This window comes from Thunnus maccoyii, chromosome 23 (assembly GCF_910596095.1).
Source record: "Thunnus maccoyii chromosome 23, fThuMac1.1, whole genome shotgun sequence".
NCBI lineage: Eukaryota > Metazoa > Chordata > Actinopteri > Scombriformes > Scombridae > Thunnus > Thunnus maccoyii.
The window spans coordinates 21226255-21240810 of record NC_056555.1 but is presented as its reverse complement, the minus strand read 5'-3'; the positions used below and the strand labels follow the sequence as shown (position 1 = coordinate 21240810).

The window sequence follows — 14556 nt, the reverse complement described above, 5'->3', positions numbered from 1 at the left end:
TGCTGCTCCGTAGAGGGGAGGAAAGACCAGTAATAACATCTCGTATTATTACCAGATATAATGTCTCTGTGCTCTTTGTGCAGCTTATTATCATTCGTCACATCCAGCCTGAAAGGACGTCCGCGCGATCTGATTGGACGGAGCAGAAGAAGATCACACGCATATCTCGTAAAGTTTTGTCCCTGCGACCTCTACGCGGAAAGATTTATGTTTTTATTTTTTATGGTACATATATGTGGGTGGCGTATGTGTGTGTGTTTATGCATATGTACTGTAATATATAGACTTTCTTGTACTGAGCAGGTTTATGAGATCATGGCAAAGATCCGTTACTGTTTGTTCTGCTTTTTGTTTCACATTTTATCACGCTGACACTTTATGAATGTGAAATATGTTTTGTTTTTTTAAAATCTGAGTAGCTTCTTCTAGTTTCTTAGTGTGCAGGCTTTTGTTTTGAAGTCACTTTCACACCTATAAGAAGAAAAAAAAAAAGGTAATATTGTTTAAGAATGTGCCAGTTTTTTTTAATATTTGCTATTGTGGAAGATTTTTCTCTTTATTTTCACTTGAACTCTACATATTTTACTCCTTTGTGCTGCCACTTTTTGTTTAATCTCTTAAATTTGACCACCTACTGAGACGACTTGTTTGTAACGATACTCATATTTACACAGCAGAAGAAGATATGCAGAGTTGATTTAATGCGTATTTGGCATTTTCTGACTTGGCCGCACATATTTGGCGAGCCATTTAATCCAAATATAGAAGGTCCTGGTTCAAAACTATGCGGAGAATCCGACTTGAGATGAAATTGACGTGATGAGATCCTCTAAAAAGAAGACGTATCACTCTGTCGGGAGTTTTTAGGAACTACAGAAACAGTCGGCCAACCTGCACTGAAGCTACGTCGAGTAAAACAGAGTAAAAGTCGATTATAATTCTCCTTCCTCCCTCTGTTTCTCTCCTCTTTTCCCACTAAAATTCAACCGGAATGACTCATCCATTCTCGTTAAGAGACTCATTAGAGGAAACTGACCCCGCCCTGCCCTGCTGGGTCCTGCGGCTGTGTGTCTGTGTGTCTGTGTAGACTTGTGTGTGTTGTAAAGGAGGAGGAGGGGGGGGGGAGGGGGGGGTAATTAAGGTAATTAGCTCAGGATATCAACATCGTCAAGCATCTCCAGGCGAGCGACTGAGTTTATCAAAGGTTGAGATAAATAATGAAACACATAAAAGCCTTTTTTCTCACAGAACGCCGGCTGCTTACAGAGCACATTCAGGTCACGATACCACACAAATAACCACACACTCCTCCTCCTGTTTGTGTGTTTTCAGGCCATTTTGCTCAATTGGAATTGTTTATAGAGAGATAAAGCTGGACACTTATAACTATAATTGATTTAACCTCCTTTTCATATTGTTATAATTTTATGTTGATTATATTTGATTTTATTTGACTTTCAGCAGTTTGTAGCTGAAAGTTTATACATGTTTTTCTTATGTGATTTTGCATTTTTTGCTATTTTTTTTGTATTTTTCTAACACAACAATGTGCTGATTTTATGTATTGATGCACCGGGGCCTTTGGGTGACACGCACACACACACACACACATTGAAAGGGACAGCTAGCAGCTAACACATAAACCACTAAGCTGCCGGGGGGCTTTTCCCGCTGTTACACCGCTCAGCTCATCAATCACGCTTTCCTCCATTTTCATCACTAACAATCAATCAGATCAACTACCTAACCTCCCTTGACACCCACACACACACGCACACACACACACACACACACAGTGTTTGTGTTTGTGTTGTGGAGTGTGCAAAAGAAAAAAGGCAGTAATCGGGTTAAACCTCTCAGCACTCATCTTCAGTGGCATCTGTTTAATCCAATCGCCTTCCAGTAAACGCCTCACACGCTGGGTTGCCCCGGTTACCCAGTCCCAGCCCCGTGGTACACAGTACAGATCTCTACAGCAGCTCTGCTCTGCTCTGCTCTGCACAGACAAAAACACCGCAGAGGCCGACGGCACTCGATGAGTTAACGGCGCCGCTGGCAGGAGGAAATGTTGTCTCCTATTCCATCCTTTTCTGAGAAGCGAGCTGAACGGCAAAGAAAACAAGAAACGTCTCAGAGGGCAGAGCTGTTAAAATGTGCAGCCCTGATATCAAAGAGCAAATAAATCCAGAGGATATAAAAAAATAAACTTGCTTGCTATTGTTCTGATGCTATTTCACTCATGTTCAGCTTAGAACTGAACAACGAACCAATGTAAGACTCAAAATCACCTGACATTTGCTAACACAGAGATACATCTTAAATGTCGTCTTTTTAAAGATCTTTAAGCTGTATTACAGTTACGTTATTACATTTTCTGATCAAAGTTGAGTGTTTAATCTCAATTACAGTAAATATTCAGTGTTTGCTCATCATATTAACATTACAAATTACTTTGAAAGTGTTTGCTAAAGCTCTAATAGCAACATATACAAGACAAAACAACAACAACCAGTGGTTAAAGCACCAGTAATGATCCTAATATGGTCTATGAATGTGGTGAATCCATCTCCATCCACACAACACGTGTACATTTACAGCTACAAACGGACAACATAGATATCTACTAGAAGTATTTAGCTTAAAAAGCTAATAAAACAAATAGCCTAGGCTAAAAATATGTGATGCATTGTTTAATAAAAGCTTGTTCTTAATTAAAAAAAGAAGAAGAATAAAATAGGTCATCAGAATCAATATTCAACTTAAAATAAATCAATAAAAATAAAGTATGCTAATTGACTTAATGTATTTCTTTTATTTTGTTAAAAAATAAGCACTAATGTCACTAATCTGACTCATAACTGCTGCATATTTAACAGGTTTTACAGTAAATACAGTGATTTTTATTTCTTCTGTTTTGATGTTTAAAAATTAATGTAGTTGACGATGTAAATGTCTCCTAATTATTATTAAAAATACACAGTAAAAAATTAAAATGAGCTAATCATAAGTCACCTTTGACCCTTCATTAAGGCACCCGTGTTAGGAAACACCGCTCTAATTTAAATAAGACTTATATTATAACTAATTTAGCAAAATTCTGCTGGCCAAATTAAATTTCCAAGCAAATTGAAATTAAAAACATTGTCTTTACATGTGTGATATAATGCATTACATGATTTTGCTTACATTTACCATATCATGATATATATTAATATCAGAAAAACATTTATTGATTTCATCCGTGCAGAACACAGGACACACAACGCCCCCCCCCCCTCTGTGGTGAAAATGATCAGCTCTTCTGGTGCAACGTGTGTGTGTGTGTGTGTGTGAGACGCTACACACATGCATGACCATATGAGACATTAAGAGAACATACTGCAGTCCGGCCTCGCTGGATGACTCACACATGTGAGGCCGAGCCGTCGCTGACAAACAGCGGCGAGCAGATAGCGGCATGTACGCACGCAGATATATATATATATACTGTAGATGGAGCTGATGGAGTGCACATCCCGCTACATTTGCCCTCCCATCATGCTTTGCGGTGTGATTGATGAGTGACGAGGTGACGGGGATTGCAGCGCTTGCTCCTCTGCGCCATATGTTTCTGCCATCGAGGAGGAGGAGGAGGAGGAGGAGGAGGAGGGAGGAGGGAGAAGCAGGTTGAAGGTGTAAAAGAAGAGAAGATCAAGAGTGAACTCAACATCTTAAGTGTAAGATGTGAGGTTTCTGTCTTATGAATGTTATGAATCGAATATATTTTCTTACCACAAGCTTTTAGCAAAACGTATTTTGATGTTTATGTACAGTCTACTGGGAAATCCTCTCCATCCACAGCTGATTTATCCACAAAATATTCCACAAAAAAAGCCACAGAGTGAGCCCTCTGTCTTCTAAACACTAATAACCAACTACATTTGAATCCATGCAAACACATGCAACCAGTCCAGCATTCAAACAATCACTAAACAGCAACCAAGACGTACATTACACTTCCTTTAATAGTATCTAGATGTTTAAAACCAACCTTTAACTGTAAAGAACTGACCTGGAAAACCCCAAACTGTCTCTACAAATACTTCAAATCACATAACTTGTACATTAACCAACATTATTATAATGTAAATGTGGCAGATTTAACCAAAAAGACTGAAAATCATGTCATCATAACGGTTGGAAACTTTTTTTTTTTTACCCCACATTTGATGCACAAAAGTGAATTTTCTGGCTTCAGTAAGCGACAAAAACTTTCCTTCAGAAACCTCGAACACTACGTCCGTGTCGTCATGGTGCTTCATACTGTATGAAAAACGAAATCTCACTTCAATGACACACAACGACACGCTGTTTCCTGCAGCGTGCGTCACAACACGGCGGAAGAACAAGGCCCCGCTTCTGCGATTAAATAGATATATAAGTAAAGAACATGTGGGACTCACTCATGGTGGGGGGCCACAGGTGGGGGGCAGGTTGAGGCCCAGCTCGGGCGGGGCTTTGGACAGGTGAGGTTATTCTCCGCTGGGTCTTTCCTAGAGGCACTCATGTCCTGGGAAGGAAAGCAAAAAAAAAAAAACAGAAAGTGTGAGATCGTTTTCTTCATACCTCAAAGTCACTGAAGGAGAACTTCATCATGATGTTTCCTAACTGAGAAAAATGACCTTTGACAAAAGAACCGCTGGAGCTGAAAATTGGATAAATTGCAGTTGTTATTCAGGCTGTGAGCCAATTAAAGACGTGTGTTTGCAAAACAATAATTCAATCATCTAATAATCGTTCAAATCATTTAAAATTGCTCAAGTCTGAGGATCGTCTGAGTTTTTGTGTGTTTGTTGGTCGGACAAAACAAGATTTTTTAAACACTTTTATTTATATTACAGACAAAAAACAATACAGCTTTAATCCAGGGCTGCAACTTTATCAATTAAATCAATTAAAACGTCGATCACAAGTTCCTAGATGACTTGTTTACTTTGCAAAATCCGACCGACAGTCCAAAACCCAAAGACAATCAACTTATTATTAGTCAGTCAAAGCAAAACAAAAGACTTTCCATCTCTACAAAACATCATCATCATCATCATCATTAAACACACAAAAGGTTTCCTTCCTGAAACACAGGTCATGTTTTTATAATCATTCATGCGGAAACATTCGTCACAAATTAAAGACTTTCTTACCAAATAGTGTAAAAAAAAAAGCGCTGAGAAGCTGGGAAGCTGGAATTTTTTGCGATTATTTGCTTATCAGATCGATTAATTGTTGCAGCTCGATATAAATAAAACAGGCCCTGTTTGTTCCAGAGTGCACGGATGCATTTGAACGCATCACACATGCACACACAGTTGATTAAGAAGCTGTAATCTGATGATTGTACGCCGTAATAATCGGTAATCTGATCGTTCTGCAGATGCCTGCGCGAGGAGACGGGCGGGCGGGCAGGCTGGGCAGGAAGGGAAATGATGCTTGTGTGATGTAGAAATTAAGCCCCCCCCCCCCACCCTCCTCCCACCACCTCCACCATCCCCTCCCACCATTTTGCCATGAGCACAACGACTGCAGATGCTGAAGGATCCAATATCCTCCGGGGCGCTGCGAACAAAACCAGCACAGGTCAGCAGAACGCTTCAGCAGCGGAGGGAGTGACAAACAAGCAGGCGAACAGCAGAGCGAGCACACAGAGAGTCGTTCATACTGAAGACGGACAGAGAGCTGATGAGGCCTTACGGGCTCTGATGTCTCCGTCATTATCACGGACGCTGAATTTACACGTTTTAGCTGAGTTAAGAGCAGCGGCGGCGTTTCGATCGTGGAGGTTTTTAATGCAGACAAACAGCTGAAGCATCAACACAGAGCAGCAGAACTGAGATACTGCACTAAAGATGCAAGAAGATATAATCAGTGTATCTCTTAATTATCTTTTTGTTTGATGATTTCATCGTTTAAGCTGTAAATTAACAGAAAATAGTGAAAGATGTCCATCACCAGTATCCTGGAGGTCGATCGCTGTCAATCAAATCTGTTTTTCAGTGTTAAACTTTTTTTTAACTTGCTTATTTAGTCATGAATACTTTCCTTTAATATAGAAAGACTTTTAATTTGAAACCAAGTGTTCAGAGGCTTCAAAAGTAAGAAAACAACGATAAGCGGCACCAAGAACGACAGAACGTTTGCAGGTTTGAAGGACTTCATTACCCAGAAATCAAAAACACTCGATGTTGAGAGTAACTGAAGCTCAAGGACGACTTTTCAGGAAAAATAAGTTGTGAATTTAAGGAAAGATTCTTCTTTTTACTTCGTCTTCCTCTTTAGTCGCCTCAACAAGTATTTTTGTAAAAATCTAAGCTAACCAGTCTGATTCTCCTCCTGCTGCCTGCGGACATGTGTTGCACAGTAAGCGGCAGGAAGTGACATCTCTGAGGGTTTCAGGCGGACGGTCTAAACTTCGAGGCTGTGACCTGAGATTAAATCCACCATATGTCCACCTCTGCCCCCGAGCCGGGACGCCGGCCAGTTATCAAGAGGGAAACTAACAGGCCTGTACGCCGTGCAGCCCATCAACTGTCAGCGAGGAGCAGGGGTCGGTGTAGAGACTCTGGACTGGATCGAGAGGTCACGAGGTCGAGTTTGAATCGGGGGGATGATGTGTGTTTTCCACTAACAGACAGAGGTCATACGTTCTCTGTTACTGTTTGGTTATATTTACATTTACATGATTATTATGGTCATTATTAAACCTAAAGCTGAAACAATTAGTCAATTAATCAATTAGTCGTTTGACAGAAGATTCATCTGCAATTATTTTGATATTTATCGATAACATTCTCTGGTTCACGCATCTCCAACAGGAAGATTCGCTGCTTTTCTCTGTCTGACATCATTATAAATTAAATATTTTTGGGTTTCGGACTGTTTGTCGAACAAAACAAGTGATGTGAAGGCATCACTCTGAGACGATGTGATGGTTTAGATGGAAGAACTGTGATGTTTTAGACCTGAAACAATAAGTCAATTCATTGATTACTTAGTTGAATAATTATTTAAATTATGTCTGTACATGATTGTAAACTGAATATCATCAAGTTTAGACTGTTGGCTGAAGAAAAAGGTATTTGAAGATGATATTTTGTCTGTTTTATAGACTAAACAATGAATCGATTGACCAAAAAAAGGTTATAACAGATTGTAAGATAATCATTAGCTGCAGCCCTAAAAAGGTTTATTATAAAATATTATGATTCTCAGTTTCAGTCAGTTTGTAAGATATTGAGGAACAGTGAAACCGATGGTGGCATCGCTGCAAAATCTATTAATAAAAGCTTTCAAAAAACCCTGTCAGAGTGAAACCGCCACCAGACAGCAGCTGTGAGGGATGTGTAACTGCTATTATGGTTGTGTGGAAGAGTAACCGTGTAACCTCAGACTGGTTAGACCTCTCTGAAGAACATCAACCGTCCGCTGACACAAACACAAACACAAACACCGCCTACGCTCAAGACCGAGTATCACCACAGAGAAACAGGCAGCTGGTGGCAGAATTAATCCAAATTGATCTGTATCGGCCCTAATAAACCTATATTAGCCAAACACTTGTGTGTGTGTGTGTGTGTTGGACATTCTACATCTGATACAGGGTCAGGAGCCAATGCAGACCTCACACACACATGGCAGAGGGGCGGCTCAGCATCTGGTGTGTTGTGTGTGTGTGTGTTGTGTGTGTGTGTGTGTGTGTTGCTGCTCAGAAGCCGGGCATTAAAAGAGACAGCGGTGCAGCGAGCCAACAGGGATCAGCGGCCAATAAAGACAGGCAGCAGTAACTCGGTGCCAAGAGGCCTGGACAGCAGTGAGGGAATGCAGAAACCTTGTGTGTGTGTGTGTGTGTGTGTGTGTGTGTGTGTAGACTACATCTGGTATGTGGGTGGGCTGCCTGCCTTGTGAAGTCAGTCAAATTCTGCTGCAATGTATCAAATTCCTTATCAGATACCAGTCGATCTGCACGTTCTGGGAGCATAAAAGTCTCACAAAGCAAAAAAAAAAAAGTCAGAGTTTTAAAGGAATAGAGCTGCTGGACAGATCCACGCTAGCTGTTTCCCTCTGTTTCCAGTCTTTATGCTAAGCTAAGCTAATCAGCTACTGGTTGTAGCTTCGTGTTTATGGAAAAGGCATGAAAGTTGTTTTTATTTTCTCATCTGTAATAAAGTAAATAAGTGTATTTCACAACGCAAACTGTTCCTTTAACGCTGGAAATGGATTGAAGATCAATTTTATAACCAAAACAACAACTACAGCTTTCAAAATAAGAGTTTTTTTTGCAAGAGCTGCAACAATTAGTGGATTAATCATTTAGTTGATCGACAGAAAATTAATTTACAACTATTTTGATAATTGAATAGTCATTGAAGTCCTTTTTCAAGCAATAAATGACAACAATTTTGCAGTTTCAGTTTCTTAAATGTGCAGATTTGCAGCTTTTCTTTGTTTTCTACTCTAATAAATTGAATATTTTTGGGTTTTAGACTGTTGATCAGACAAAAAAAGCAATCTTTCATTATTTCCTGATGTTTTCTAGACCAAACAATTAAGCAAATAATCAAGAAAGTAAACTACAGTTAAAATGATTATGAAAGCAATCAGTAGTAGCTCTTATTTAGCTATTTTTCAAATATATATAGTCTGGAAAACATGGTAAAACACAGAATGTGAGCCAAGAAAATGAAATAAAGTCCAGCTACCGACGTTCCTGCGAGGTACCGTAGCGTGATCACACCAACACACACACACACACACACACACACAGAGGAAATACATTTAGGGTCACGTATACGACTGTAAACACAACAAACAGAGTCGTACTGAAGCCCCGAAACAAACAAGAGACCCAGTAAATCCTCTGTTGCTACGTTACAGACGGGACAAAAAAACCTGCCGGCCACCCGACACCACGCAGCCTGGCAAATAAACACACACACACACACACACACACACTGGTCCATTCAGTTGAGGCTGTGCAGACGCTGTAACAGAGATAGAAAGCGAATAGAAGAAGGAGATGAACTAGTTAGTGGTTGTTGACCCTGACGACGGCGGGGCTTTTCCATTTCCTTTCTGTCACTGAGCCACAGATTCAACAACAGCCTCCGACTCAACACTGACATGACTTTTTTTTTTTTGGATCGTTCATACATTTTATGTTCCTTATCCAATATAAAACCAAGTTTAGATTAATGTATGATCATATATTTACTATAAGGCAGGTAGGATAGTCATTTTATCAATCATTTATCAATGAAAACTGCCAAACATTCGCTTGTAAAGTGTGAGGATTTGCTGCTTTTCTCTGTTATATCGCTGGAAATAGAATATAATTGGCTTTTAAACAGTTTATCAGACAAAATATGCAATTTAAAGCAACATATATGAATAAAAACAACTATTATTTGCAGGTCTAATCACAACTATGTTTTATTAATGTGAGTTAAAGCGTCTTGCAGTGGTTTAAATGTTGCATTATGAGGTTTTGACTGAGAAACTGCTAGAAACACCGTTGCAGTACTTAGCTATTATTAGCAAGGTGCTAACGTGCTTCTATTCAATAGCTCTCTAAAATGCCACACAGCGCAGCGATTATGTCTAAAAGTCAGCGGGGAGGCTGTGTGTAAAAAGGTCAAGTGTTGACAATACTGTACTGGCAAGCAGGGTGGCATGACGACTCATCTGACCTTTCACCTCTAAATGCTGTGAACTATCTACCACACTGAGGCGACGGTGATGCTCTGTTAAAGGAATATTCCAACATTCTGGGGAATTATTGACCGACTGACTTATTAGATTAAAAGATTCATATTAATTTCAGCTTTTGTGTTCAATCCTTGACATGTTTTAACCTGATCTGCACCTCAAACATCTCTAACATCTTGAATTTGGTGAACAGGTTGCAAATCTCCTTCACCACTGATCAAAAATGACACCAGCAGACCAGCTCTGGTCACAAACCTGCAGTGCAAGGCCTAAAACATACATATGTTAGCTATTATTGTCTGCAGAATCAGGTCCTTTTGACTGGTTTTCCATCATTTTTAAAAAAAAAAAATTGTATGCAAAAGATACTGAAACTGATCCTAAAACAATAAACATTTGCTTACATAACGTCTTCTTTGATGACGGCTGAAGCAAAATCTCACTTGGTGATGGTGCAAATAAACATAAAGTCTGCAGAGTTCCCCCGGATCACATTCATTTGTCAAGACAGTTAAAATGGCAATTTGTCAGGCTGTATGTGCACTATATGTACAGGACTGTTGAGGAAATAGTCTTAACTTTGCAGAAATGAAACCTCTCTTGGTTTTAACGTATATAGTCCAGTTGTTGAATGAACATATGTAAGAAACTGGAGGATTGGTGAGGGAGTTGAAGCAGAAGTGCACCTACAGCACCAGTCAAACCTTCCCATTGTCTTGAACCAGAAACATTTGACTGGTGCTGTATATGTACATGGTGTATGCATGTGTTGAAGTACAGATATGCATGTGAATAGATATAAACACTAGTATATGTGTGACTGTATAAGTGGATTATGTATATTCCTTCTGGAGGTGAAGATGGATGTCTAGAAGTAAAGGCCCACAGTTACTGCTCAGTTTTTAATTTGCATTTTTCTGTGCAATTTGTGAATCATTTGTCACTTATTGTTATATTATTATTTAACAGGTAACACTAGTAGTAGTAGTAGCAGCAGCAGCAGCAGTAGTTGTAGTGATGTTTTTTTGTCTTTTCCAGGAATGTTGTTCCTACTTGAAGAGTTTTATCAGTATTTTGCATCAAAGCTGGGAAAGGGCTGATCCCAGAAAGGCAACTCAGCAGCACAGCAGTGACACAATGGCTCTTAAAAGCTGATAAAGCAAATAGTCTGACCCTGACACATCCTGACATGCTGCTCATTTCATTACAGCCTGACACCGACAACAAGAGATGAAGAACACCAGCATGAACTCGGAGTTTAAGACGTCTATTTATAACAGGAATGATATGAGAATAGAGGAGGGCCTGTGGAGGAGAAACATGTTTTTCTCATATTGTGGCTCAGTTTTTGGTTGTTTGCTTAAAACTGGAGGTCAAAGTTTAACCTCGTCTTTATTTAACACTGCAGTCCTGCAGCTCGACTGCATTTTAAAAGGTTTTGAGTCTTTAAAACTAGTGTTCAGTCACTGGTGGTGCACACTACTACAGATACCTTGTGTTTTCAAACTGTAAAGCCTCTGCCTGCGTTAAGCCGCTTTATCCTGAAGTGGGATAGGAAGGATTGAAAGACACACCATTGTCAAGCCAACAACAATGAAATAAACAGCTTCCTGTCAAAGTTTCCAAAATAAAACCATCTTTTACTTAGCAAGGCTTCAAACTGTACTATTACTTAATGTGTACTGGTACGTTTTATGCAAAACAGTCAGTTGATTAAATTGTACTTCAGGAGTTTTAAGATATACACTGTTTTCAAGCCTATTGTCAGGGACAGGAAGTTCCATTATTTATGCCATATTTATTATTAATAGTTGTAGTTTGTATATATCGATAGCAGGTGTTACTTTGTTGTGTTAAGTATAATTAATCACTATATTTGCAGATAAAATAACTGGGTTGTTGCATGATTTCTGTTAGTAATACACGTTTATCCCCAAGTGTGACACGTTTCACGCATTTCATTTTGAAAGTGCATTCGCCTGACATCCGGTTAAAAGTCTGATTCTGTGTAATTTGACGCACCTTGCTCCAAAGGTAACCCTATCCCTGTCCTCGTGAAGCAGGAAAACACACACAGCGGTTAACTTTATGAAACACGTGCACTACAAAAAAAAAAAAAAGACCCCGCATCCACGCGCCCACGTTTATATCCGCATATGTTCTTATTTAACAATGTAAACAACTGAGCTCCTCGATTCATTTCAACGCTACAAACAGCAGCAGCAGCAGCGCCGAGCTCATCACGTTGAGTGACAGGCCGTCACAGCCAATCAGAAGCCTCGCAGCTCGCGGCTACAGCCAATGGGAGGCTCTGATTGGTGCTCCGGCCGCATTGATTCCGTTGCGGGAGGTTGTCTGGGGGAGTTTCGGCGCGTCAAGCAGCCGGAGTGCGACCGGAAATAGAGCGATTTGATACTGAGAATAAAAACTGACTACAAATTGAAAATCACACATTCACACAATAAAGAAGTAAAGAAAAATAAAGGATTAAATATCTGAAAGAAGACTGAAGTGTCATTTGTTTTTCTTTTCTACTTTGTGCTCCTTTTTTCACTTTTAATATTTGCTATAATATGCCTACTTGTAACCACCAACAATAGAAATAAGGAACAGAAAACGTGTACGCCGTGTAAAGCCGAAATAGTCATTTATTCTGTCATCGTGTTACTTTAAGAGGTTGGATACTGAACATAGTGTACTCTGTGTGTCTGCAGACTTTCACATTGGTTTGCTTTTATATATAAATCTTGATGTTGGTCAACATAGTTAGAACAGAATTAGGTTAAAAAGCTTTAAATTTGCAGTCACTTCATCCTGAAATAATGTACAGAAGGACCTGAAGTTGTTAGAGCTGGTCAACTTTTAATGAATGAGAAAATAGTACTCTTGATAAATGTGATTGCTCCTACATTTTCACTGAAATCGTGTTAGAAGATTGTACCTGTTTATTCTTCATAACTGGACATTGTGTTCGCTCGTTTGTAGTATGTGACAGTTATATTAGTCTGTTTATATAGTTTGTGTTTATTGTTGCTCTCTTGGAAAAGAGATTTTAATCTCAATGAGACTTTTATCAGATTAAATAAAGGATGAGCTATTACATTTCAAAAGTAACCTTCCTAACACTGTAAATCACACAGAACCCCTAACAGGTCCATGCCAGAGTCTCTCTTTTTCAGGAAACACATTCACACAGTTACACATTCATACCTGGAAGCTGCCCAGTACAACCACAGCCTGATCTACTGGCCACTGAGCAGCTCCACTGGAGCGGTTGGAGTTAAGGGCCTTTGCTCATGAGCATCTCAGTGTCTGCCTCTTCACTTTCCCCACCTAGATTTATCCTGCCAATCACAAGCTCGCTTCTCTTACCTTTAAATCACCGTTGTGTCAGGTAAGGGGTCACATGAATGACCCCTTACCTGACATAAATTAGACCCCCAATCTGATAACGAGTTTTGCTTTTTGATGTTTTATTACAGAGGGCGTATGAAACCCATGACCAAAACGCTCATACATTCTGTCATTGTGTTACTTATGGATGAAATTATAATGAAAATAAATTATTTCCCTTTTTGCTGGGGACCCCTGAGGGTACCCGGACCCCACTTTGAGAACCACTGCTTAATTACATCTGTAAATCAGACTTTTATTTTGTAGAGTGATACCGGAAGCCTCCGTGCTCTAATCTGCTAGCTAAACGTCGGTGGGTTTGGCTAGGTAGGCCTCGGTGAATACAAATAAGCACAAAGTTTACAATAATGAAACACTATTCACCTTGTTTCGTAAACGTGAAACAACCGAAATAATTTCACACAGACGTGCAATAAAGTCCCCAAAAAGCCGCGACGCCATGTTTGCACTTCACTTTGTGGGGGAAAGCTGCCGTTAACGGACTACCGTCATAACGCCACCGTTTCCCACTGACAGATCGTTTCAAGTTCCCCACCGGCTCCGACGTTAGCTCACAACGCCGGAGCTGACACAAACTCACGGAGGCTCTCACCTTGCTCTCAACTCGACGGGTCCTGCGTTATCATCACACCGCCGCGGGAGTTATTTCCCCGGACAAACTGGAGCAGAAAATGTCCATGGTCCCGTACCAGGAAGTCCAGAGCACTTCTCAAACTCCGTGCGGAAAGCCGTGCAGGATCCCAGCCAGGTAGCAATGCGCCGCCCGCAGGGCTGATCTGATCTCACCGGCTGGATGCTGCTGCTACTGCTGCTGCTGCTGCTGCGACGTCCCCCCACATACACACACACACACACACACACACACACACACACACATAGAGAGAGAAATGACCCCCAGTTACCCGGGTCAGTTTCATGATTTACTGCTCTGTGACAGTCTGAGCATGAGAGAGAAAAAAACACTTTATGCTGCATGAAAAACATAAATGATTCCCCCTTATTAAACAACATATGTAAACAAATAGACCTACGTGTTTTTTAGGAGAAGCTATTTGTGTGACCCTCAGGGCTCCTTGAGGAGGGGGTTCAATGGGGTCCCCAGCAAAAAGGAGAATAATTTATTTTCACTGTTATTCTATTCGTAAGTAGCATAATGACATAATGTATGACTGTTTTTATTTCATGGGTCTCATACACTTTCTGTAATAAAACATCTAAAAGCAAAAAACTTATCAAATGGGGGTCCATGGTCTAATTTGTGACATTTGAGGGGTCCTTGACGTGAAAAAGATTGACAACCTCTGTTAGTGGTTTGTTGTGATGTTAGTGTTGAATTGTAATATCTTACAGATTACTAGTTACCCTGTTAAAAATGTAATTAGTAATGTAACATATATATCCTTT

The 14556-nt window shown here is 40.0% G+C and overlaps 1 protein-coding gene across 1 annotated transcript in view; it reads right to left on the bottom strand.

The window, feature by feature from the left end:
• The window catches only part of usp6nl (USP6 N-terminal like), a 97613-nt gene extending 83373 nt beyond the window's left edge, over positions 1–14240 (bottom strand). Inside the window, exons 1-2 of the mRNA XM_042403197.1 lie at positions 13745–14240; positions 4443–4549 (exon numbers count right to left, since the gene is read on the bottom strand). Coding sequence (XP_042259131.1) covers positions 4443–4446 — 4 coding nt within the window. The 5' untranslated portion in view covers positions 4447–4549; positions 13745–14240. The remainder of the gene's footprint in view (positions 1–4442; positions 4550–13744) is intronic.
• Between the last annotated feature and the right edge of the window lie 316 nt (positions 14241–14556).